At 41.7% G+C, this 27152-nt stretch overlaps 1 protein-coding gene across 1 annotated transcript in view; it reads left to right on the forward strand.

The window, feature by feature from the left end:
• KCNH5 (potassium voltage-gated channel subfamily H member 5) overlaps positions 1-27152 on the forward strand; it is a 161364-nt gene that overhangs the window by 21631 nt on the left and 112581 nt on the right. Inside the window, exons 4-6 of the mRNA XM_026088642.1 lie at positions 2664-2792; positions 17628-17743; positions 21655-22047. Of these exons, the coding sequence (XP_025944427.1) occupies positions 2664-2792; positions 17628-17743; positions 21655-22047 (638 nt within the window). The remainder of the gene's footprint in view (positions 1-2663; positions 2793-17627; positions 17744-21654; positions 22048-27152) is intronic.

The following is a 27152-nucleotide window of genomic DNA, read 5'->3' on the forward strand; positions in this document are numbered from 1 at the left end:
GCTTCTGGCTTATCAGTGTTACAGCACGTTTTAGGCAAAACCTGCAAGTTGTGGATGGGTTAGCCTGGTGTGTGGTCTCCCTGTAGCAAGGCAGTAGCTTTTTGCTTTGGTTTGGAGATTGCCTGCTTGAGCTTGATTGTGTTTCGGAGATTTGTTGAGCTGCAGTTTCCTTAATAAAATCTTCACCTGTGCCCAGACCTCCAAGTCTATAGTTTGAGAGATATGCAGGATAACAGAAGGACTTTATGGAAAAATATTCATTTTTCTTTCCAGTCTTGAGACAGTTCCCATCCATAATATCTGTTGCTAGCTTTCTTCTCCATCACCCAAAGCCCAGAACTTCAGCTTTCTCTTAACACTGTTAGACTAATCAGACTCCTGTTCAGCAACTGGTTTGCCCAATGTTTGCTTCCATTTGTCATACTCTGAGCCTTGCAAGAGAAGGTTCTTCAAGAAACAATGTACATGTCCTCCAAGCTGAATAAAGATAAAGAAATAAAGTATAGTATCTATTGATGTGAATATGCAAAATGTAGGCTACTGCTCTATGCAAGGGCTCGTGTTTATTATGAGTGGAGACCCTGCATGTTGCCTCTCTCCTGCTTGGAGCTCGCTGTACTTTTGGAGGAACCTCCCGCTCTCGTTTTCAAACTGTAGGTCCGGAGATGCTGTGTGTTCTTGATTATGTGGCACTACCTTTTCTTTCCCACTGATTCCTTATGCTTTTGACAAAGGGAGATTTTGACATTTAGGGTTGATTTCCCTTCTTCCTTTCCCTCAGCACAAGAAATGGTCTTAAGAGCTGTTATGCTCAGGCAGTGTCCGTATGCCTGTTGACTTCACTGTAGCTTTTTAACCTAGCTAGTAGGTCGGCTATTTCAGACCTGTAAGTTTGCTGCAAATTTCTTCTGCTTTACTGCATTGCCTCATATATAGTCCTCAGCTCTAAGCTCCCTAGCTATTGAGCACCCATGTAGACATATRTATATATATTTTATATACAGATATATATATTATATACATATATGTGTATGTATGTATGGGTAATACTTAGGGAAGCTCACGTGCAGGACCTTCTCTACCTGCTTTTGAGCCCCTACCCAGAATGCCACTTCTATGGCAGTAGCCACCTTGCCTCTCTCTTTGATTTTTATCTGTGCTGTCATATAGTGCAGGTATCTTGCCTATCTACTTTCAGGGCCTTTTAAAGGGTGCCGATTAGTTGCCAAGTGTGAAAGTGCAGTATTACTCCAGGGAGCTGCGACACTTTTCTTACAAGTTATAAAAAGAGTCTTTTATCTTGAGTTAGCAACCAGGAATTGACATTGTCAAGTAATGCACATAATGGCCCTGGAGCTATCACAGAAACAGCGCTCCCTCTTCCCCATTTCTCCAGTTTACTGCTAGTGAGTTATTGGTTTAATCCCAGCGAGTCCAAATGAGCACCGGCTGAATTTTGTCACTAACCCGTGCGGATTTTGACCTTCCCCACAGCAGTCCTCTTCCAAATGGGTTTCTTTGCCCTCTGGGCATCCATCCCGCAGTGGCTGGCACAGCTCCCAGACACTGCGCGTTAGCGGAGACGTGGAGGGGCCAGCGGTGCCCGTGGGGTGGCAGTGGGCAGACGGGTTGTCTCTACGTGTCAGCGTTTGGGCTGGCATTCAAGCAGCTCAGGAGAAAAACAGTTATGTCACCTGGCCAAAAGCACGTCAAATCCAGCAGGTAATTAGCTCACTCTGAAGGCATTTGTAGCGTGGGGAGTGGGTGGGTGTCGTGAGCTCGCGAGGGAGGGGACGTGGCTGTGGGCACGAGGCTTTGTCTGATGGAAAGCAGCTCTGACGTTCACGTCCCGGCAGGTGAACGGAGTGTTTCTAAGCCAGTTGTGTACGTTCGGTTAGTATTTCTCCCCTTGCAGCGCAGACCTGCTCGTGCCTAGAGGAGTGCTGTGTGCTGTTTTCCTGCACAGGCGTGACTTTCAGCCTAGCAGGAAAGACCAGTTTCAGGCTCTGGAGCACGTGCAAGAGCTCCCTGTGAACAGCGAGGAATTACCAAAAGCCTTTCTGACCACTCCAACACTGCAGGCGTTTTGTTCATTGTTTACCTGATGACTGGTAGGATTTGAAAAAGATTTTGCCTTTAATTCCAAAGCCAAACAGCAGATATATGCATTGGAGTGTGCTCCACTGGCTTGGGCAATGTGGAGATGGAAGGTAAGACAGTATACTCCAGCAGTTTTGTTTTTCATAGCTCCATATTGTGTGAAGAAGGATTCAAAGATATCCTCCGTACCCCCCCCCTTTTTTTTTTAACCTACCTACCCTGTAGATGCTTAAGTTTGTGAGACATAGTGGGAAAAACCAAGAGCAAGATGGGGAGAATAATATGTTTTATTTCAGGGTGGAGATTTATTTAGCCTTCTGTCTCCAGTTATCAGCTAATGAGGTTGGTAGCACTTCCTCATTTTAATCAATCTGTAAAAGTGGGAATGTGTTATTTTCCCTTAGGGAGGGGAAATTAAAGATTTGGAAGATGTATTTTAAGACCACTTCTAGCTATTTCTACATGTGTATTGTGAAACATTTAAAATATGAAGTATCCTGTGTACAGGTTGTGGAAGGTTTGTGCTCCACCACAGTCCAATGTCGCCTTTTTCTCTGCTTCAGGAACCCCAGTTTGGTTCTACATGCAAATTGCACCCATCAGAAACGAGCATGAAAAAGTTGTTTTGTTCCTGTGCACTTTTAAAGATATAACTTTGTTCAAACAACCAATTGAAGATGATTCAACAAAAGGTAAATATGAAATACGTTACTGTTTTTTATAAATGATAAAATACATGCCCAAGCTGAGACCTGTGCCAGGGACATGTCATGCCTGTGATCTGTGTCTTGATTTCAAGAAATGCTTTGTGACCTATCAGAATTTTGATACCACTAAATTATTGCTTAAAATTGAAAGATGAAGCATCATGGATGGAACATTCCCTAACAGTGTTTTGCCACAACCGCAAGTCTTCCTTGCTCTGTAATTATACTACTTGTCCACTATTATTCACTATTAAAAAATAGATAATTTAAAGGCATTCTGATGCTGTGTTGTTTTGGGAGGCCTTCCTCTTGAGGGCCTGGCATCCCCTTTTTAGCAGAAGTCATCTTCGACTCCTGCGTGCTGAGATGTTGACATTTCCTCCCCTCTCTCCCTTGGAGATGAGATGCCAATAAAACGGCCCATTTGGGTCCTCTCTTACGTGCCGGCAATGATGCCCGCAGAGCGAAGGCTGTTGTGCTTGTTGGCCAACCGCTGCTGGCGACGGCGTTGGTTCAGATGTACGATGCTTTTGTCGTGGCCCGATCCGCAGCCTTGCCTGGGGAGAATTGCTGGGGAAAGGTGCAGAGGATCTAAGAGTATCCCCAGCTTTGATCCTAAGACGTGTCTTGTGTCAAGTTCACGTGTGTATTGCTTTGGGTAAYGTGGTGCACACTTGCATAAAGACCAGTGGTGATATGCTACAGCATCTGTATCCCGTATTCTCTTGGAACTTGCCTTCTGATGATTAATTCCTTGCTATATTTTTCTTTTCACACTTGGCAAAGGCTTGATTTCTCACTGAGAACTGTGTGCACCCTAAGCYGTCTTCTCGAGAATAAAGCTTGGTGCCATTTGAATGCAAAGAGGATTTAAACTACTTTCTTACAGTGTAAATAACACTTATTATGCATGTTTGGATAACTGAAAAGTAAATTTATAAAGTCAGACTTAAAAATAAAATAAATGAAAAGGCCTGTCTTTGTGCTAACACCAAATATGTTTTTTTGTTTTTTTTTTTTTGCCTAAGGAATATTATTTGTAAAGTTATAAGATCCTGATATAGGAGTACCTTCTCACCTATCATAACTGTGTTACCGTCTCCACAATTTAGTTGCGTCTTGCAAATGTTCCTTTGTTTCACATTCAACTCCAAAGTGTAGAGTCCTTCTGCCTGGAAAATAACCTGACCTTTTAAGGATAAATGTCACTTAATTGAAAGGAATTTAGTTCTGCAGATCAGAAGGCATGGGATTGGCTCCTTGCCCCAGCATATATATAATTTGTAGTGGGAGTTCAGCAAGGAGAGGGCCAATCTTTGCAAGGATCCTCTTTTAGGTTTTCCTTTCTGATGCTCTCTTGGCAGACTGAGGCATATCTCGCATGGGATCAGCCCTCGAAACCGCCTCTTTCCCTGCCTCTGCCCCACTTTCTGCAGTAAGCGGTTGCACTGTCAAGACCTTGGGTGGCTGCGGCAGGCTAGGGAAAACTTTGCAAAACTGGCAAAAGTGGTTCCCAAATGGAGAAAGGATGGATGTTGCTTCCCTTGGTTTGTCGGCCTGGGAGAGCTCGTGCTGCCGGTGCTGCCTTCCCTGGGCCGGGAGGGATGTGCTGGGTGCTAGGGGATGCAGAGGCCTCCTGGCATCCCTTTGGACAGCACGTGTTCATATGAGAAAGAGCGATAGCTGCAAAACGCGTAACGTGTGCTGCTGCTCTCCAGTGAAGGGTACCATTACTTAAAATGCCAGTTATTAAGTATGAACGTTGCAAAATATCATGGTCAGCAGCCCAAGAGGTTTGACTGCGTGTTTAAAGAGCGCTTGCTTCTGTCAAAGGGGTGCTTAGGAGATGGGCGCTGTAGTCTTGTGCCTTTTTTTTCTTTTTTCTTTGTTTTCTTTTTCTAAAGCACCATTAAGGCATATGTTTGGAGGCTAAGAGAATTTTGTCAGGGTGCTTTGATTAGGGCATTGATCAAGATTGATCGATATATCCAACAGGCTCCATAATTACAAATCACTGACCTGATTTTTTTTCCTCTCCTTTTGCATAAATTAGAGCTTATCTCTTATTTGTAAATAAAATCATATTTGAATATTCGCACTGTCTTACTGCAAGGATGTGAAAACAGCACCRTTGCATTATCCTCTCCAACTGGAATGAGTGGATCTGCAGGATCCCACTGCACTGGGATCACAGTGTTGTTTTGCCAGACATAGCGCTATGAGATATGCATAATTCATTGTCTTTGCAGATAACATTACAATGTGCTTAGAAGCTGTCAGGCCACTTTCTTTTTGAATTATGAGATTGGTAAACATATACATTACAATTTAGCATAGAATTTTTTTACTTTTGGAAAAAGCAATTCAGTAAAATAGCGTTGTTGAGTGCTGGAATTTGTCATTTAAAGGTCTGTTTAAACAAAAAAAAGAAAGGAGGAAGAGGGAAAAAAAGGGGGAAGGAGGTTTCTTCAGAAATTCTGCCAGGATCATGCAATACATAATACATAAGTAACTATCGTGCAGATGAGTTACTGTGTATTACTTATGGGAGCAGTAAATTTGAGATAAAAAATTCAACAGAAATAAAATATTGATGCCATTATGCAATAATCTCTCCATACCAGTATATTTTGCACTGTTCGAAGGTATATTGCTTTGTTGTGAAGCTTCAGTATATCAAGCTCCTATGAGGTACAAGGATATGGTATTTGGTATTTAAGATCATAATAAAGGATAGATCTATGCTGCGGAGCATCTGCATGTCCTGGCTGCTGTAAATATACGGTAACGTTTGCCAGACACGCTTGCAAGCATCCTAGTGCAGGACCATATGTGATGTGGATGTATCCCCCGCAGCCGTAATGGTGGTCTGGCTGTCCGTAATGATGTGCCTCTTATGTAGTTAGTGGTAGCTAGACTTGCTTTAGGAATTGATTTTTTTTTTGTGTGTGTGTGTGTGTGTGTGTGTGAGAGAGACCTTGTGTTTTTTTCCTAAGCCATAGGCAATCGCCAGCACATTTCCCCGAGGCACTTTCAACTCTGCAGTTCCCTGCTTGTGTCCATCCTGCAGCGCTAACCCGCAGTTTCAGCACTGCGGGATGAACTCGTCCTGCCTGTGGCTCATGGTGTTGTTGGAGCAGGACAAGGACGTGAGCAGAAAATAATTGTATCATTATGAAGCATGTTTGCAAGATAGAGGTGGGATTTTTGCCCAGCACAGGCTCCAAACATGCTTGTTTACAGGCTCGGTGGAAAAAATATGCTTGTCATCGCAGGGACTAGGCTGGTGTGAGCAAGGGGAATTAGAGAGGCCCTGGGCACTGTGGCAGCTGGTGCATCTGGTTTGTTATTTGCATGCTCACCATTTGCTATGTGCCACTGCGCTCAAAACGGAGGAGGAGGAGGAGGAGAGGGGGCTCTGCTTGCAGGAGGGAGCAAAAGAAATGAAAGATTTTTCCCAGGTAACCCAGGAGACTGAATTTGTCGCAGTCTGGAAAGCTGCGGAAAGCTACTGGACTGAGAGCAGGACTGGAGGAAAGGACCCACCTTAGATTTGAGGAATATTTGAGGGTTACCTTCCTCTAGTAAAATACAGTTTTAGASATGAGAAGCCTTTTTGGTGTCTTGGTGTGCTCAGTTTAAGAGAAGGTACTGGCAGTTCCACACYGAAGATCTGACCAACTTGGCTCCTTGTTTCACACTGGTGTTTATTACCATTGCCTGATGTACAGGAGACCTGCAAAGTGGGGTGCTGAGATGAATTACAGAGCAGTTTATTTACTCTTCCTTTAATTTGTTTGAACCTGAGCCATTAAGTGCCTTGGATTCTTCTTGATTTCCTCTCCTCCAAGCCCTAAAGGTGCGCATCCCCTTCTAAGAGTTACAAGAAGTGCAAACAAACCCAAAATGCCCAAGCAATTTTTTTAGCCAGCGTATGGCAAGCAATAGTATAACAGCGACCAAAAAGTGCCTTTGTATCCTTGTAAATGAAGAATTAATTTAAAAGTGCCTAACATTGCAAAACTGGCATCTGAAGTAGAAGCATTGAAGACTGATGATGGAAGAGATCATCAGCTGTGTGCTTAGTATGTTCACACCTGGGTGAAGATGCCACGTGCAGTTGTGCAGACGTGGGGTGAAGGGAGAACATCTCCCCGTTTGCTTGATTTATGGTTCATGGCACCCCAAGACCTGAGCTGTCAACGGGTGCGTTAACCATGGGCTCCATGGAGGAGACAGTGTGCGAGTTAGTGACGGAGCAGGAGACATCGCAGGAGCTGATGGTGGATGGTCACTGGGACAATGCCGTGTTCCCCGGGCAAGGAGCTGCACTGTGTTTTGTCTGTGCTTTCTTCCTTTCCTTCTCCCGTTCCTGTTTCGTKATATGAACTTCTGTCTGATCTGTGTCCAGTACCAGGCAACAGGTCATATCTGTGGTGGTTGAGGGCCAGATCTGCAGATGTCTTGGCTGAACGCCTTACACAGCAGAGGTGGGAGGCCATTATAAGTATATGAAAGATCATATGATGTATTTTTTTTTCCAGAGAATAAAAACCAAAGAATCTTTTCTTTTATGCTCAGAACCATTGTAGGGATCACAGCTGGATGCTTTATCAGCTTGCTGTGCTTTTATTCTGTCTTTACCCAATGGCCTTTTAAAACTGTCTGAAGACATTCAGTCAGACCAAAGACACTGTGGTAATAATTTTAAGTTTATTTGTCAGGGAAAGAAAAACGAAGCCATTTTTATGGAGGGGCAAAGGCAATTGGGGTGCTTTTAATTTTAACAACATTTAAAGCCAGGAGTGCTGTAGATTATTATTAAACTGAAGGTTTAAGGATGGAAGAAAGACTATCAGCATTTTTAGGCTGATAGTGGAGTTCACCTAGTTATGTAATGACTTTATTTTCTTTGTTGTCATCAGTGAAGATGTGTGGCCTCCAGGGAAACTTGAAAGTTTTCTCTGCCGAGAATTGGTTGTCCTGAGTTTCTTTTGAGTGAAACTTCAGGCTTGCCTGCTGCTGTAAGTGGTTGGGAAGTTCTGGTGAATACCGATGGGATGTTGCATTAGGATGCAAAGACTTGCTAATGAGGCCCCTACATCTCGGGACAGTGTGCCGTTAACAAATGGGATCAGGAGACTGCACAGCGGTATCCTGAAGTTTTTTTTCACTGGACATAGCCAGACTTTGATAATCAAGACTGTCTGGGACAATGCTGTAATGCTGCGAGTGATATAACACTATGGTTATATAACTATATAATGATACAACTCTATCTCGGAGTGTCACAGGGCTATAAAAAGTGTAGCAGTTGCAGAAATATGCACTTACGCTTGTTAATCCTTGCTAAGCCTATAATTCTGGTCCTTTTTTATCTTTAATAAGTGCAAGTTATTAAGCATATATAGCTAGTTGCATATGGGAATTTTTTTTTCCTTGAGAGGATATCAATCCTGGTGATAATAGAAGAAGTGGGTGGAGGGATTAAAGTCATGAAAATGAGGCTTCTACCTTTAGCTGAAGCACACTGTACCCTGTTGCATACTTTGCCTTGACAGTAATTCATAACAGTAATTTAACAGGTCACAATTTGGATATCCTTCCCATGTTTTTATTGCACTTTTCTGCGATTGTACGGAGATACCCAGTAACAAGGATATCAGCACTACAGAGACCCAGTTGCAGCTGTTTTCTGGTGCTGATTCCCATTGCTCTGGTCCACAGAGATTCTCCCCCCAAATACTTTCAGACATCTAGGAGACCAGCCTGATCTCATGGCTGCAGGGCTGATCCAGATCAGCTCCATCTGTCCTGGATCCAGGGTCCAGGAACACTTCAGCGTTAACAGAAGACTGTGAGGGATGTCAAGAGAAGTTGTCGTTTGCCAGGACACTGCGTGGACTTTCAGTGGGAACAGTAGACGTCTTGAAGAACAATGCTAAGATAAAGTCTCTCGGTGTTTGAAGCCATCTGTTTGGGATGGACCCAGCTTGCTGGTAGTCAGGAAGAACTTCTGAGGTGTCCTTGCTCCTCTTCCCGCAGGACAGGTATCCCTGTTACTGTCTGAGGTGGCATGGTGGTGGCAATCTTGGCAGGCACTGCAAGGGCTGAAAAATCATGGAGAAGCAGTTGTTTCCTCACTCCTTCTGAGGAGTATGTCTGAGACAAATTTCTGACCACGTGGCCTTGCTTTGCTGCTCTCAGAGACCCCTATGCTGAAGAATAGAGAATTTCAATTTCCAGGGCTGTTTAGTTTCTTTCACAGAAATCAAGTATATTTCTGAATCAAGTATTGCTTTTTGAAGCTTGAAAGTGTGCGCTCCATCAGTAACTCAGAAAACACATTAACAGTCTGTAAATTTCCAGAAATTTAATGTGTAATGAAAAAGAAATCCTGTTGAAATAAAGTGAATTAATGAGAGAGGATAGAGTGAATTAAACTGAAAGTTGGTTTTTAAAGCAGTAATTCTTTGTAAATGGGTACACTTTCTATGCAGAAAGCTGAATGYTCATGAGCAATATTTAAAATAATAAGTATAAATATAATAGAGTTTAAGAGTCTAATCTTCTGTATATCACAGGCCATTATATTTCACCAAGTTACCCCTGTGCTGAACCTGTGAATCTGTTTTAACTAAAGCATTCTTTCCAGGCAAACATCCAGTATTGATTTAGAAGTCTGAAGAGACTGAGGATCATCCACATCCCTTTGTATTTTTTCCCAATGGTTCATTACATTTATGGCTTTAAAAAAAAGAAGTGCCATATTTAAATTAACCTGACTTCAGCTTCTTGCTGTGGCATCTTCTTATGCATTTTTTTCCACTTTGCTAAAAAGTCCCATTAAGGTACTTACAGATATAATCAAATCATTGCTCAACCTTCTTTTGATAAACTTGAATGAATTGAGCTCTTTAAAGCTCTGTCTAGCCTGAAGTTGGAGGTCTGGTTATGGCAGATACAGGCATTTCAGCTACACCTTAATCCAGCTAGTTGGTAGCTGTAGGGATGAAGCTGTTCTGGCATGGATTTCAGCCTCCCAGGCCCAAAATAAGTCTCTGCAGCCAGTACTGTCGTCAGGTTTGTTCATAGCTAATTCCTCAGTATTGTCCTTTGCTCAGCCTCTCCAAGCCGAATTCTGACCATTGTACATCCAAGGAGTAGGTTTGCCAAAGCAAACTGCATGCTGAATTGCTCATCTACTAAAACCTCTGGATCCTTTTCAGAACCATTCTTTTCTAAGGTACTTTCCCCCTTTAGATGTAATTTAGATACCCCTCTGTAGATATAATTTGCATTGCTTTTCTCCTAGACATCTGTTTTGCATTTAAAACACATTTTACTGGTGCATGTCCAGTTRTCAAGCACATCATCCTGCGTGACTGCCCTCACTACTGTTTAACGTTCCTCTAATCTTCTTGTCATCCAGGCGTTTTATCAGTGATTTTGTAACGACTTTCAAACCATAGAGAAAAATGTTGAATAGAAGGGGACCTACCACTGGGGTCCAAAAGACTCTCAGTAATAATTTTTTTAYTATTTTCCATTACTTTCAACACTTTGTTTGATATCTGCCAGGTAGCAGGTTATTCCTCCATTTAAATGGTAATTTATTCAACTACATAGTCTTAATATTTTGTCAAGAGTATCATGCAGTGTCAATTCAGTGACAGTTGCTATACAAGAGGGTTTGGCCAATCTGTGGCTCTTGGGTGATTCAAATGCAGAATGATGACAAAGCAATATTATGTGCTGAACACTGGGAGATGTTGGGAGGGAGGAAGCAGGTGACCCTGCTTGAGCAGGGCAGGTTGGACTAGATGATCTCCAGAGGTCCCTTCCAACCTCAACCATTCTGTGACTCTGTGATTCTGCGAAGCTCCTTTGCTGGGGAGGCAGCAAACCAGTGACAGCTGCTGAGGCCATCGACAAGCCGGTTGCCCAAGTTGCTGCCCCGTCTGGCCCCGACGTGATGGAGCGCGGGTACACGGAGGTCCCCTGGCTCGTGCCTCTCCAGTGTCCATAATATGCTGGCCATGGCTCTGGCCATCTGTTGAGTTTGGCATGCAGCTGGTCCTGTCAAGACGTTTGGCCGTCTTCCTGAACCAAATTTATACTCTTATCAAATAATGGAATTAACATTGTGGGACGTTTTACATCATTCTGTATTGACAGCCATTCATTATATTCCTTTCCTTTTCTTCTTTATTAAACGTATTGAAAGTCGCATCAGCTTTTCTCTCGTTTTGCCTGGCACTGAGATCAAGCTAAACAACCTGTAATTGCTTGGGTCATCCTGTTTGCCCTTTCTGCATTTGGGCACAGAAAGCCTTTTGGAYGTCCTCTGGAAGCTCTTTAAAAACTCCATTGTTATTGTAATAAATCCAGCCAGGGAAGGCCTTTTTCCTTATGTCTTTAGCTTTCCATATCCATTCTCATAAGCTGTAATTTCTCATTCACATGCTTGTTCCCTTTTCCTCCCAACCCCACTGTTTTGTAGTATATTGCCTTTTCATTTCTAGCTGCTGCCTTCCCTGTGGTCCTGAGCCTTTGACTGATGTGGTCCTTTCCCATAGCCATTGAATGGCACCATTTTGCTATCTGATAGACTCCTTTTAAAAGGCAGGTGACTTACATTTACATTATTTAGCTTTTTTTCCAAAAATTTGCTATTATTTTTATATACCTGTGGGAAATAAGCTTCTTGGTTGCCTTATGTATGTGTGTGAGTATCAAGTTTAGTTTTGGATGCAGAAACATGAGATTTAAGATGTGCACTGTAGAGTCACAGCTATGTCAGAATCAAGTTTAAAAATACATTGTATACCACTGTAGTCTAGTGGTTATGAATCTTAGGACTTTTCATCAATAGATTTCAAAATGGCTTGCAAAATAGATCATTAGCATTATCTCCTTTTTATGGAGAAGAAACTGGAGCTCAGAGAGGTAGAGTGATATGCCCAAAATTACCTTGTGGTAATCAGGAAATTTATCCTAAAATCATGGATCACATTTACATAGACTGTGTGGGATTTTTTTTTTTTTTTGATCGATAAATAGGTTGACTGGATCACAGAGGTAATTGAGCTTTGTTTGACTATTATTGTATTTATTCAGGAGGCCCATTTGTCCCTCTCTCTCTGACAAAGCAACAGCAGGGTGATAAAGTTTTCTGTAGAGACAATCAGCTGTTTCAGTCATAATTTACCACCAACAAAGAGCAAACTGCCAGCCATTGTAATGATCTTACTGGCTGAACTTCTATAAATGGTGTGGATTTGAAGATGCTAACTATTGATGCAAAAGGATAATGCGTGTTATCAAATCCAATTCTAGACTGCCTAACTCCAAGCATTGCTACTTTGCCTTTGTGTATAAGTCACAGAGTATATATTAGCTAAGCATTGTAGTAAGTTAACTGTTTCATGCTCTGCTGCAAGAGGAAAAGAGTGACCTTTTCAGTGTTTGGAGGTGTTACAATCCTGCAGGCAGGAATCACCATTAGAATTGCTATAATTACCCTTTGCAGTTGTTTTTTACACAGACTATCATTCTTAACTTAAGCATTTTCACTGCAGTCTAAGATATTGGATAGTTCTCTGATACACTGATTTAAAAGCCTTCATTATTTCTGTTCCTTTTAAGAGCAGACAAACCTTGGCAGAGAGGTTAATTGCTACCCAGTAGAGCCACACTAATGTTTTATTAGGGACGCCTAGTCAAGTCTAGATTTTTCAGAGCAAGTGCACTGTAAACAACATTAACAACTTGCCTTGAGATTTTTAAACTCTTCATAAACTCTGATGTATGGATTTAGCGTTAAACTAATATAATATGGTTCAGGAACTTTAAGCTGCCATCTCTGCAGGGAGAGTGCTTGGGGAAGCCTCCTTTGCTGTGCTTTCTTTGGACAGCTTTTACCCTGATCCTTTTCATGCTCTGCCATATACTGCAACAGCATCTTCAACCTAGATGAAGTTTTCCTGACTTACTAAACAGAGTAGAAAAGAACTGCATTTGTCGGAGATGGACGAGAGTGTTTGTGTACTGAATTGATCTGTGGAGTGTATTAATGGGAAGAAAATTGGTGGCCAGAAGGGCAGGGAGAGAAGCCCCTATGGCAATGCAAGAATGCAGCAGCAGAAGGTCCCAGACTGCAGCGTGAGGCAGTGGAGCAGAGCTGTCACGAGAGCAGCTGCCACAAGGTTGTTCCCATTACAGCTGTCCAATGTAAACCACAGTGATTGATTCAGGGAGAAAGACGTGTGGGCATAACACTACTCTTGTTAGAGTGACAGCTGATAAAGGCATGTGCTATAGTGAGTAATAGGATTCAGGTAAAAAGCAGCTTGGACTTTCTGGCTGTTGAAGGACTATAGGAAGGGCTATGGGGATTAACATATTACTCCTTTGCAAGGTATCTTACTGCATATGGGGTCATTAACAAGGAAGCTGGAGATACTGTCTCCTCCTCAGGTACCACATCATTTCTGTAGTGGTGTAGGCATCTAGGGGGTGGTTGAGTGAGCATACTGGACCCAGCTGCAAAAGCTTTCCCCCTCACCCAAAGGCCAGAAGGCGTTCAGGCTCTCTGCCTGCTTCACTTGACTGGTGTCTATGTCCTCTCGTGTCCTGCACTCCCTCAAGCACATGGCTAAGTACAGGCTACTTGATTAAAACCATGGAGCTGAAAGCAAAGCTGCAGCTTGGAAGGAGAACAGTACACTTGGGCCAAGGCAGACACAAGTTTACTTTAGAGTACACTTATGTTTCATGGGCATGTTGGTCTTGTTGTTGATGTCATGTTTTCACAACTGTATGGAGTTGTTAAATCTGCATTTTTGCATTCTTGAGTATTCAAAGAAGTTAATTTGAGTAATGGACAGGAACAAGGAAATACATTGCTAGGTTCCTGTTCAATAACAGATCCTTAGTATGGATCATGAGTATGAACATGCATCATGTGAGTTATTTGAAAGGCAGGGGTGTAAATTCTTTTGTTTTTGAATATGAATCAGAAAGTAATTAAAAGAGAGCCAGGGGAAAAACGTTGTGTGTATCATTCCAAAATTTTCCATTCAGGGTAGTTCACTTCTTGTTGAAATACCAAGGTTGGCTTTTTTTCAAACAGAAACAGCTGCTGATGTGATCTGCTACCATGTTGTCTTTGTTCCTATGAATTTGAGTGCAACTGTGCAAGTTCAGGGTATTATTTTTCAAGTGGTGCCGTGGAAGAAAGACACAATCCAGCTGAGCTGAAGAGAGCATCAGAAGTGTTGCTTTTTCCTCGCAAGTAGTTTTTTCTCCCTCGTGCACCTGCTATTTGCGCAGCTCCTTTACTCCTTCCAGACTGAAAATATCTATGGGGACAGGAGGTCACTAATACATGTGATAAAATAATCATTTTTAAGTCTCTGTGTATAGAGGAAGAGAAAGGAAGGTATTGTTTGAAGAAACATTGACAGCAGTAGGCTGCTATGCAAATTGTGTCTAGTCTATTTAAACATACAAATTGGTTTTAAATTTTGAATTTAGCTAGTCTACAACAAGGTCAAGAAACACAGAAATGTACCCTGTGCAGATTATTTAAGACACGAGGCAGCCTGTATTCATTTTCACCTTCCCACTCATAGCCCAGCACCTTGCTGTTGCTATGTCTTTAATTCTTTTGGGCTGCAAATAGGAAACAAAAGAGCTTGGTGCTTTTTCACGCTGTCGCAGATAGATAGATTGGAGTAGGCAGAATAACGCTGGACTTTGTGCTGAATTAGAATAAGGTCATGTTAGCCTATTCTGCGCTTCCAACATCCAGAGTCATTGGCTTCGCATGGCAGAAATAAATGTAAAAATGTTAAGTCTCTAATGAGGCCGGAAAGGTTTTTGTAAAAGGTAAGAGGTTGGTTTCTAGCCTAACTGAAAGCCTTGGTCTTGGTGCAGAAAAGACATGATGAAATGATTTGCCCTGTGAGAAGAAGGGGTCAGACCAGATAAGCAGAGTGGAAACAATGAATGTTAAAATGTGTGGCGTCTTTCTTTCGCATGACATTGGTGATCTTACCAACATGGAAAGGAAGTATTTGAAGAAGTCATAGTTCTTCCTTTCTTCTGTTTTTACAGAAAAGGGTCACTGTGGTTTGGAACCTGTCTTATGTGTATTCTTCCAACACCTTGTGGTATCTCCCCAACTTCCCCAGGCTTTACTTATTTGTCGTGAATGCAGAACACATGTTTTTCTTACCTAAGGTGGCAGTAAGGGATTTCTCACCAGTTTTGCTTTTACAAGGGGAGAAGTGTTTTTAAAACCCGCATTTTTGTGAGTGCAGTAACTCAGCCTGTGAAGCACTGTGGGAAAGGGTTGCTAGAGGCCATCTCCTGCCATCGTCAGCCCCCAGACTTTTGTCCAAATCTTCACCTGGTCAGTGTACAGATCAGTGACCGAAACTTCAGAAAATAAAGTAAACCTTGACTTGCTAACCCCTGTCATCAGAAAGGTGCGCGTAGCTGGCAAAGCAGAGATCTGGCAAATGAAGGCATTCTGGATTGATCCAGAAGTTTGCCCGTAGTTTGGACTTTGCTGGTGACCTTCCCGTTCCTGTCATACCAGTGCGGTGGGGAAGAGTTACAAACTCGAGCATGAGGGCTGGCCCAAACCCATCCCCCTGGACCGCAGGGAAGGCTCTGTGTGTGCGTGTGTGCGTGTGCATGTGTGTGTGTGTGCGCGCGCGTGTAGGTACCTGCCCAGGCTGTGCAGGTGGGGCATCACTTCACATGCATCTGCTCTGTCTCCAGTTCCTGCAGCGTGATCATTGCGTGCCGAAAGGGGTCGGCGTGATGCTTTGCAGCCTCCAGCAATTATGAGAAACGTCTGGGCCGAGCTGTYGTAACGCCGTTGCCACGCTCACTTGTTCTTTGAAATCGCTGCTTAAGAAAGATAAAGCAAGAACTTCTGACTTCTTATTTTTAAACTTATTCTTACTGCTCCCTCCCTGCCAGAGTTTTGTAAGATGGTCAGGAGAAAGAAAGCCACAAGATTTTTTTTTACAAGAAACACATAGTTCCTGCTTGGATCACTGTAGTTTCTTTTGACATTGTTTAATACAGAAAATGCGTATACCTAATTGAATAGCCCTGTGAGCATTTAAGTTTGCTTAATTCACATTTAAGTTTGGATTTGAAAAGTGAATGAAATATTTTACTTTTCTTTTTATCTTTTCACAGTGCATTTTACTGTGCATATTTGAGATAGCAATATTTAAGTAGTCAGACGTAAATGGTTTGTGGGTAGATGGGCTGTGCTGGTAATGTATTATGATATTCGGATCTGTTCTGATTGCTGAATGATGGACAATGGATTTATATTTGTATGAAGGTGGTATCTATGTAGTAAATTGCAAAGCCAAGTGATAAATGATTTTTTTTCTTGCAGGTTTATTGTATTGTCTGCTCTCTGCCCTTTACTTTATCTGTCTCAGGGCCTACCCTAACTTTTCAAGTCCCTGATTCCTATCAGACAACAGGCGTTTAAAAATAAACCAAGATAACATAGAAATGTTGTGTTTCCTTTCTCAAATCTGACATTTCCCCCAATTTTCACCTGCTCAGCATTCAAGTTAGGTAAGTGTAAAAGCTGCACCTGAACTTCTTTCCTGCCCATAACATGTTTGATAGTTTACCACGTGTATATTTAACACTATATATATATATTCATATATATATATTGAATATATGTATCAAGTTGTCTAAACTGAATGTTGAGCATGTGGAGTTTGTGTGAAATACCACAGTGCAAAAAAGCTCACGTTGAAACAAGGATTAAGGTCGTAAAAGAAAATATACTTTAGTGCTCATGGGGAGGTGTTTCCTTCGTGCAGGTATGTGAATTTTTAATTTTACTGGTTAACCCTGAGGTGCTATGCTGCTTAAAACCCCAGCCTTTTCTTTGATACCACTGATCTAATACCTCATCCATTGACGCATACACGCCAGCTGTCACACATGGGCGTTTTTCCAATAGAAATGACTTAATGGCATGTTCCCTGGTTTGTGCTGCTGTCGGTAATAAACTGTGTTTGCTCCTCTCTGAATGTTGAAGAAAAATTCCCCAGGGGTGGCCCCGTGTGTGGGTTTCAAGCTACTGTTAAGGCAGCTGTTTATCATTAGTTTAATGACTAAATGTATTTCTTAATGCCTTTTAAAAACTCATGCTTAATCTGGCTTTAAAAATCTTATGGTTTTTTTTAGTCTGAAGCATCGTTGTGCGTACGGCTCTGATTGTTGTTAAGATTTTTGCTTCTTTTTTTAATTAGATTTTCAGTTTTTTTTTCCTGAAATTGTAGTTGAAGCAAGAAACAGTAAGGAATTAAGGATTGGACTTTTGGGGCCTGCTCCTGTGGCCCTGAATCAGCTGTAGTTGTCCTGTCGCTGGGCAGGATGTTACTTCTGCAGGACTTGCAGACTTGGAGTTGAGTGGGAGCTTTTACATTAACTTCAGTGGTTTAGAGTTAGATTTCAGCAGCGGAGTAATTCCCCAGAAGGTTGAAAGCACAATGTGATCCTTCTAACAGTGTCTCCAAAATGCACAAGAAAGATCAAGCCAGAGCATTTTGATTTTGCTCAGATTCACACTTAGTTGCCTTGAAGCAGTGGTATTTTTCCTCTTTTGCAAGGTTTTTAAGCCTGGAGCCCAAAGCTGTTCTGTGCAGCAATTTAGAGAGAAACTACTCAAGTCTGAGACTTAATAGCAGTGAATATGAAGGAGATTTACTAGGAATGAATGAGGTGCAGGTRCTTCTGACCCAATTTCCTTGTTTCTTGCAGGTTGGACGAAGTTTGCTCGGTTGACGCGAGCCTTGACGAACAGCCGCAGCGTTCTGCAGCAGCTAACGCCGATGAACAAAGCCGAGGTGGTGCACAAACACTCCCGGTTAGCTGAAGTAAGTGGGATGGACACCAGCCTGGCAGGAAGGCATAGGGGAAAAACCCACTCCCATTTATAAATAATATTTTTGGAGGGAAATATTTTCCCAACTACTATTTTCAACRTGTCCTTTGCTCATCCTGAGGAAGCACTGTGTGCCAAGCCCACATTTTTCAGATAGACCATGTTCTTTCGCTCGTAAAAATGGTCTGTGTAGGTAATTTTTACTTACGTGGCCCTACTTCTGTGCCCGTAATTCTCAGTTTGTTGGCATTGCTCAATTTGGGGTGCGCAGTTTGCTCATCTTTGTGGTGTCTCACAGCTGCACAGAACAGCACTGGATATCCCTGTGCCTGGTGGATGGTCATTTACTCTTCTGGTGATCCCACTAAAAGAAATGGGATGTTTGAGAAACCAGGTGCTCTTCTTTGGAAATATGCCTGCCTGGGTCTCCGGGGTTGCATAGGCACACTGACTACATGTACACTTTATTCTCGACTATATTGCAAAAGTAATTCCTGCAGTATTTTGCTTATTTTTTTTTCCTTTTTCTTCTTTAAGAATGATGAAATGAACTCTTTGGCAGGTTGCAAGCATCTCCTTAATGGTACAGATGTTGCAACAAGTGAATGCCTTCAGGTTAACTGATCAAACGGAGGTATTGCTTTCATCTTCATGTCCGTTGGTAATGAAACTGTCAAAAWATATAGGCTAGTAAAAATGACAGCCCTAGCCACTTGGTGCCAGAGGGCTTGTCCTGAGTTTGATTCTAAGAACAGGTAGCAGCTTTAAATGTTTTTTGTTCCCCTTCTGGGTTTAGTGCACTTCTATAGTAAAGACTCTGCTTAAAATCAGATCAGAATTGAAACCTATAGTTTTCAGGAGCTGGCAATGTGACTTTTTCCTTGAATTATCCCATAGCAGTGCAGCAGTAGCTTTGGTGGCTGCTGAGTTRCTCTCACTTATTGCTTTTCTGACTCATGACATCACAGTGTTCTGTAAATCCAGTTACATCCATATCCAAWAATGGTTTAATCTAGAGAAGGGAAGACTGAGGAAGTTATGGTAACAATATTCAAATATGTCCAAGGTTACTGCAGAGAAGGTGGGAGTAAAATGTTCACCATGTCCACTCAAGCAAGAGAGAAAGTAATGGACTTAAATCACAGCAAGAAGATTTAGGTTAGGCATTGGGAAAACCCCTGGTCGGGGAGGAGGTGACACACTGGAATGGATGGCTTGAGGAGTCTGGGGTCTCTTCCCTTACAAGTTGTTATGAGCCGCTTACACAAAATGTCATCAGGAATACAGATGTGGTTGCTGCTCCCGGGTGGAGGTCCGTCATTGCCTGCCCGGCCCATTTTCCGTGCCTCTGCGTCTGAGGAGGAATGTTACCTGGCAGCTTATCCGTGGCAAAGCATCCTGCCCACCATTACCAGGCTTAACTCTTATCAGCCATCTTTGTTAGTTATATGCAGGARTAATTCAGAGGGTCTGTGATGAATACAGCTGACTAATAAGATATTGTGTATTCTTTAGTGGTTTAAAATTAAAAATTTATGCAGCATGAGAGAAATAATCATTATAGTTCAGTGGTCTCCACAGCCACTTGCCACCCACACACCATGTCAAACTCAGCATGATATTATGTTAAGAATAATAATTATGACTTTACAATATCATGGGAGCCCCTAAGCACTCCACCATCAGAGGCATAGGGAGCTATCAAGCATGTTTACATTGCATTCTGCTTTAGCCCTAAGAAACTTATTGMACTAACAAGAGTAAGACTACTTCCAGCTCCTGCTTCAGCTAAGAGGGCAGGGAACAAAGAGGCCTGAAGAAGCCAAGGAAAGGAGTACCAGTCCTGATGTGTTATACAGTAAAGTGCAGAGCTGCATTGTCCACAGGTGATTCCACAGAAGGGAGGTAACTGGAGATAGCCACCAGATTAGAAGTCGTTAAGCATAAGCCAAAAATTGCRTGTTACGTACTGGGGACAATTTTGTCATTGAAAGAAGCTTCATGAATTTTCACAAAGGAGGCTGTTGTGAAAAAGTGCTTATATTGGGCATTGCTTTTATTCCATGGAGGACCCCTGGGGCTGCATGACAGTTCAGAGTGCCGCAGCGGCAGCTGAACCTTGCTAGTTGGTTTGTTGTGGGAAAGCTGTTTGTAAGGCTTGTCCTGGTCACCTGGGGAAGGACACCAGGAGGTTGGTATCTTTAAAGGTCTCCTGTGGACCTTGGTATCTTTAACTGTCACTCCTGGAGGCTGGTATCTTTAGGGGTCTCTGGCTGCTCAGTATGCATTGCTGGTGGGCAAGAACTCAAGGTGTGGTTTTACGGTACACCGAAGCTGGTCCAGCTCAAGGCTGCTGGGTAGACATGGTCTCCTGGATGTCTCTGCTGCACACTCACTGCTTTTCCCCTGTACTGGATCTAGTGATTTTCTGGTCACAGGATGAATTTGTTCGACTCAGCTGATTCTGTGGAAAACAAATAGCTAACTAATGTAATGATGGGTTAGTTTTCCATCAAAGCAGTGAGCTTAACTGACTTTCCGTACAGGTCATCATTGCTAACTCTGACCTGAAGGACGGTGGGAACAGGTAGGCACAAGGAGATTTGCATCCCTTTAGGTTACAGCCCGACACTGGGCTAGATAATATGTAATGGGAAACCACATCCTCCTCGACATGGAGTGAAAGACTTTTACTGTCTGGTCTCAGTAATGTTTTTTTTACCTTAAAACTAAGAATGAAAAGAATTAATGGAGAATTYGTATTGTGATATTTCAGTTCATGTTCATCTGTTCATCCAGAGCCATTTACTCCTTTTCATCAAGCAAACACTGTGCATTTGATCATTTTTACCCATATGGGGTTGCTGTTTGCAGTCTTAACTGCCCTTGCAAATATGGTGCATCAGCTCCAGTATGGGGCAGGTGCAGTGCTGAAATGAATTTCAGAATTGCTGGAAATATTTATTTTATCCYATATACACTCAAGATGCAAACACCTAAAATGTGTTTTTATTTCCAAAATACACACGAATCAGTTGTCAGCTGAATATATTATCACATTGTATGTTCCTTTGTGCTTTTGTGTCTTGCATTGGACTGAGATAAGAGGTAATTAGATTAGCTAAGAAGAATGTCTTTAGTGARTTTGGCTTGGTTCCTTTGCAATGTTTCCATTTCCAGATTTTACAAAAGTCCTCATGCAGGAGATTATAGGAATATGCAGCTTTAAGAAAAAAGTTAATTATAAGAAATAAAAAACAACTCATTGGTGATATTGAGCTCATAAGAGCAACAACTTTTTGAAGAAAATGGGAAGGAAGCATAATATTGTCAGGGGGTTAGGGCAGAAGTTGTGCATGTAATACTTCATTTTATAAGGAGGTCAGCCAGCAAGGCTGAAGTCTAGTTTACCTTTGATAGGGTATTGTTCTGGCTAAGCAGCGGTTTCAAAACAGAGGTCAGGCACACAGGATTAGTTTTGTAACACTTATCAGTATGAATGAAYACTCATGTTCGTAACTGCAGGGCATGACCTGGCACAGCAGTACCCACAGCCTGTTGGTTGGCAGAGCACTACGCTTTGAGACTCTCTGCCCCCGCTATTGGCATGGTCTTCCTTCAGTCCACCTGCAAAAGACCTCCCTTTATGCGAGATTACCCTTATATGTTATGCTGTTTCCATTCGCTGAGTGTTAGTTGCCTCCACCCATTCTTATCAGGCTTATGCACTGATGAGCTCATGAGATTAATAAATAAAATAATTCAGAAACTGCGGGTTGACTTGGAATGTCCAGTGTATAACGGATRCAATCCCTTCTTTGTACTGTTTCCTACAGAAATCCATTAGGCCCCTAATTAGAACGTGTTAATTGAAAAGAGTAACATTTGTTCTGTCTTTTATAGGTTCTCCAGCTGGGATCTGATATTCTTCCTCAGTACAAGCAAGAAGCTCCAAAGACTCCACCACACATTATACTACATTATTGTGCTTTTAAGACCACTTGGGACTGGGTCATCCTAATTCTAACCTTCTACACAGCGATTATGGTTCCATATAATGTCTCCTTCAAGACGAAACAGAACAACATTGCCTGGCTCGTGCTGGACAGTGTTGTGGACGTTATTTTTCTGGTTGACATTGTTTTGAACTTTCATACGACCTTTGTTGGCCCTGGTGGAGAGGTTATATCCGATCCCAAACTCATAAGGATGAACTACCTGAAAACGTGGTTTGTGATTGACCTTCTGTCCTGTTTACCTTATGACATCATCAATGCCTTTGAGAACGTGGACGAGGTAAGGGGTTTTTGGTGTGTCTGAAACGGAGTGCACTGGATTGCCTTAATTTGAGTTAATTTAGGATCACGCTCGTTTGACAGCAGCAACAGGTAATTGAAGCTCTGTGCGAGCGTGCGAGGAAGGTGTTAAGGTGTTGGGCTGTATCCCAGGCGTTTCCCATGTCAGAGAAGGAGAGGAGTGTCATGATTTCAGTGCTCCTGTGTGGATGTGCAGACGCGTACATTGACGGAGCGTGATTTTTAGAATCACTGTGCTGTTGATCCACAAGAGCGGTCTCAAGTTCACTTCCATATGAGCCGAACCAGTGGCGGTGTCTCCCCCCTACAGCTTCTCTTTCCAGCTCAGACCAGTGATTGCCTTCAAGCGCTCCTAATCCACTCCAGGGCAGACTGGTACAGGTTTGCGTAGAGAAGCAAAACTCTGACTCTGCTCTGGCTGAAGCCAGTGGCAAATTTCCCACTGACTTGTATGAAAGTGGAGAATGCCTCTGAATGAGTGTTTTTAAAATCTTTTCCTAGGATTACATTTTGAACCGTGCTGTAATTTTCTTCTTCTCGTGATGTGTTTTTAAACATCCAATTGAGAGGGAGATTTGTCTCCGTTTTTTTATAAACAGTTCTTGAGTTRCTGCTGGAATTTTAGGAAACGTTTGAGGAGAGAAAAGGCACAAATCTTAAAGGGATACTGAATTAAAGCTTTTTAACTGCTAAACATATTAATGTTTAAGAAATCAAGCTTGCAGCCTAAGATAATGGGGAAAACAAGCAATAACTATGACAAATAATGCATGCACAAGTCAGTGTAGACAAAATTCATTATTAAAATGCAACTATAATGGCATTAGAACTCATTTTAATTTTCCTCCAGAGCCTTTTGTCTTTAGGGCCCTAAACAGATGAAAAAGTCTCTATTCATTTTTTAACATTTTAACAGTTGTCTCTTAGAACATTGTGGGTTTTTTTTTTAATTCTTAAAAGACATTCTGCAGTTATGCCTCCTCACTTTATAAAATCTATATGCTTATTTTTTTAATGCAGACTTTGCTACAGGTTTTGTAGAGCTCTTTTTATATGCCATCCCTGTCTCTGTGCTGAGTACCATCTTTTGACATTGTTCCATTTTATTTATAGCAAATATGACAGAAGTGATAATACTTGCAGCTTAAATTGAAGATCATATGAGGGCTGCTTGTCTGGAATCGGGTTGTACAGTCAGGCTCTGTAAGGAGGTGATATTATCAAGGTTGTAAATATAATGTAGCTTTTTAAGATGCTGGTTTCAGAGTAAGAGGAACCAGATTTTTATAGAAATGCAGTGCTATCTTCAAACTTTCATGCCTTTGTATGTAAAACAAACAAAATATTTCCATATCCAAGCAGTACAAATTTAAACAAAGAGTTTAAACTCTCTCTCTAACATATACATAGGAAGAAAACCGCCTGCAGTATTTATGACTGTAAAAAAATCATTGGAATAGTGCATTACGATTGAGGTATGCTTAAAGTGGCAAACTTGAACCAAAATGTAATAACAATAAAAAGTATCATGAGCTACAGTGTTATGACTGACCTTCAAACAAATGAAATATCAACTCCTTTGTAATAAGAGAACCAATAATAGCACTTTTCTCTCATGAAATTGTGTGTTACGGCCCTGGAACCTCTAGCTGACACCAGAGTATAACTGCTTAATATCCTTGATTTCAAAGCCCCCTTTAACTCCAGCTTTCCCTAGCACCTCAAGTGTTTTTGCAAGCAGGTATGTAAACAGACCATCTTTCCTCCTTACATCTAAATTTTCCCTTTTCTCTGTTTTCTAGGGGAGTCTTTTCTGGTGGTATATCTTCATTTATGACATTTAAGTCTTTGGAGCTGCTCTGTGTGTTCTAGGTGGTTGTAGCTATTAATGTTCTTTGTCTTTGTTTGGCGTTTAACATTTTTTGAACTGATACTTCTTTTATGAGATATAACTTTTTGGCCCACTAGCAGCAGTTTGCTCAAACGCTCTTCAGAGGATATGTAAACCAATAAGCTTAATTTGGAAGATTTTTGAGAAATATTTTGATCATTTTAAAGGAGAGTATTTCTCATTAGAAGATGAGCATTTCCTCATTAAGGCAAACAGAGGAGAGAGAAATGTTTCTAGCTTTTGATTCTGGCCTTTTTAGCTCTTGTTCTTGGCCATGGGTGTTGGGTAAGGGAATATATCTTTAGCGTTAAAATTGGTGGTTGTGGCATTTCAAAAAAAAAAAAAAAAAACAACCTACAAAATCAGAGGTTAATGGTAAAGTCTTCAGAGAGAAGTTCTGGTGCCTTTTGAGTTCCTGGTGTGGTGGTGAAGGATAGACCCAGATTGCAGTGAATTGCCCTAAAAGCCAGCTGAATGAAAGGTGACTTTCCAAATTTGCTCCCCTCATATATCCTACCTCCAACCCCTCCTTTTTTCACATAAGGCAGCAAATGTACTTCGTTACTTGTTAAGGGACTGGGTGGGTAGGGGGAAACCATTGCGGGCAGCTTCTTTTCCTCTCTGTGGGTAGGATTCCCCTGGATAAGGAAGGATACACCAAGGGAATTTAGGTTTGCAGTGCTCTGGTGTGGCTGGTTCTCAATTCGCAGTGCACATGGATCTGGCTTGGGCCCAGACATGGTAAAATATAACTTGCTAGCCCAGTATCAGCTACTTCAGAATACCTGTTTGCTAGCCTCTGCCCTGTGGTAGTTGCTCACCATACCTATAGGTAGACACACACTATTGTGTATATACAGACTTATGACACACATGTGGTATAGGTGCTTGTAGGTTCTTACCCTTGACTGAGTCATTGTAGAACATGCCTCATGCACTTGAGTGCTATTTTATAAAGTCAGAATTAAGGAAAGATACAGAAAGTTTAAACAAAGGAACTTGAAATACAGATATATGAGGTTTTTTTCACTGAGTTGGAGTTCTTCAAATGCAGTCAGTGTTGGCCAAACTAGGGACAGGGTCATTTCCATCATGAGCAACGTTAGGCCAAGGCCAGAGCTCTGTGAAATTCCCACCTGAGGCAAATATGACTGCAAATCAAAGTTACTTTGTTGTTGAGCAGAGGCAGAGCCTCAGTAGAATGTTATTATGAGAAGTATTATGACACAAAAATTCAGACCGGGGAGGGGGGATTAAGATGATTCAATGCAGAATTAGAGGTGCAGGTATACATGCGTAGAGGTACAGAGCCAGGCAGTTACAATCTGCTCAGAGGGATTTGTGTGATATGACAAGGATGAGGACAGGTAAGATAACGAGAACGAGGTACCTTGCACAGCTTAGAGTGATCTAAATGGATGTGATGGATGAGGAATTAAGTGGCTGAGTGGTGCTGAGAGACTAGGAAAACAAGGCAAAATAGGTTTGAGGAAAAATGAGCTAAAGAAAGAGGAAAGTGGGATACTTAGTGAGATACAGATTGTATCAAAGAAAATTGGGATGATACAGGCCCAGAAGTCAGAAAAATGTGTGGCATTTTTTCTAATTGGGAAACATTACATGTGCTGAAATTCATGCTGCCTAAACCAAAACCATGCAKCAAATTCTTCAAGTATAGGAGTGTAAGAATGGACACTATAAAACACACTAAGGAACCAAGTAATTTTCTGGGTATTGAACCAGAATGGAGAAGTATGTGCTCAGAATCTCTGAAACCCGGCTGTAGTTTTTTGTTAAAATAAACAGATAAGGTTGCCTGAAACTTCAGATCTAGTCCAAAAGCACATTGTCTGTCTGTCTCCTCCACCCCCACTTTTTTTTTTTTTTAAGTTAAAAAAATATGGAGTAGTGTGAGGATATGGTTTTTGGAGCTAAAGATTTTGGTCACATAAAGTTCCTGTTGTTATTAGGCTAGTTAAAATCCTGTAGCAACTGGAAGTTTGGTTTTGTCTTAGAGCTTCTTGTCACTTGAAGCATTTCTAGATTTTTTGTTTTACTATTTTTTCCAAGTACTTAACTGTATGTAACAGTTCTTTCCATTGGTGTATTCATGGTGATTTATATTTCTAAAATCATCACCCCTCACTTCTGAAGATAGAAAACTATCCTACCTTGAGGCATAGCCTTTATATGTGTCCTGCCTATTAGAGAAATAAATATCCAAAATCTGTCAGTCTGGGCTACCAAAAGGCTGCTGATAGCGTGGATAACMATGGATTCCCTGGAAGATACAATATTTATCAGAGTTGAGCTGTGCTGAAATTGTCAGCAGATGGATTTGCAGTGTGCCCTAGGGTGCTGGTCCCTTGTTTGCCTGGATATGGCGAAACCATGCCACAACTCCCTTCTGGACCAAATGCATGGATTTACTTCCCAGGGAAACCAGAATATTGTGCAGGGAGGATATTGTGTGCTTGCCTCTCTTCCTTGCGTGGAGCAGGCGATGAGGACAGTACCTTGGAGCTGGAAGGACCTCACCGTTTCCCCATACTCGGGTACTAGCTCCCAGATACTGTGGTGCCAAGGGCAGCATTAGCACCTGTGTGAGTTAGTACACAGAGCAGATCGTCCCTAGAGTAGTTGGACAGAAAGGCTCCCAGCCGAATGGAAGATGCTTCCTCAAATTAAGTGTTAAATACAGCTGAAACCCCCTCAAAGTATATTTTTCTATTTGGAAAAAAAAGATTGGTGCCCTTTTTTTTTTTTTTCCCTGGGAATTGCTGCTGAGATTCATGAATTCACAATGAAATTCATGATTTCACAATGAAACAAAGCTAGAAGCTTTTAGCTCCTCCCTACCAGAAATTTGGCCCTAGAATGACACGGCAAATATTGCAAGGAATGGCATAGGATGTCGGGGTGGTATGTAYGGAGAGCCAAATAGATGGGTTTCAAATGAGTTGTATAAAAGATTGTTCTTTCTGCAAAAATTAATTTTCATGAAGCACTGTCTGSAAGCAAAAGCAGACAAATTTAAATGAGCTAAAACTCTAAAATCTTCTGTCCTTTGTTTAATAATGTAAGACTACATGACCCAATGGCCTTTGAAATTTAGTGATCTGTGCRGGACATATTAAGGCATGGAATCCTTATAAGTGTAATCTACTTTTAATTACTATTATCAATCTATTTCA

This window comes from Apteryx rowi, unplaced genomic scaffold (genome assembly GCF_003343035.1).
Source record: "Apteryx rowi isolate R43461 unplaced genomic scaffold, aptRow1 scaffold_78, whole genome shotgun sequence".
NCBI lineage: Eukaryota > Metazoa > Chordata > Aves > Apterygiformes > Apterygidae > Apteryx > Apteryx rowi.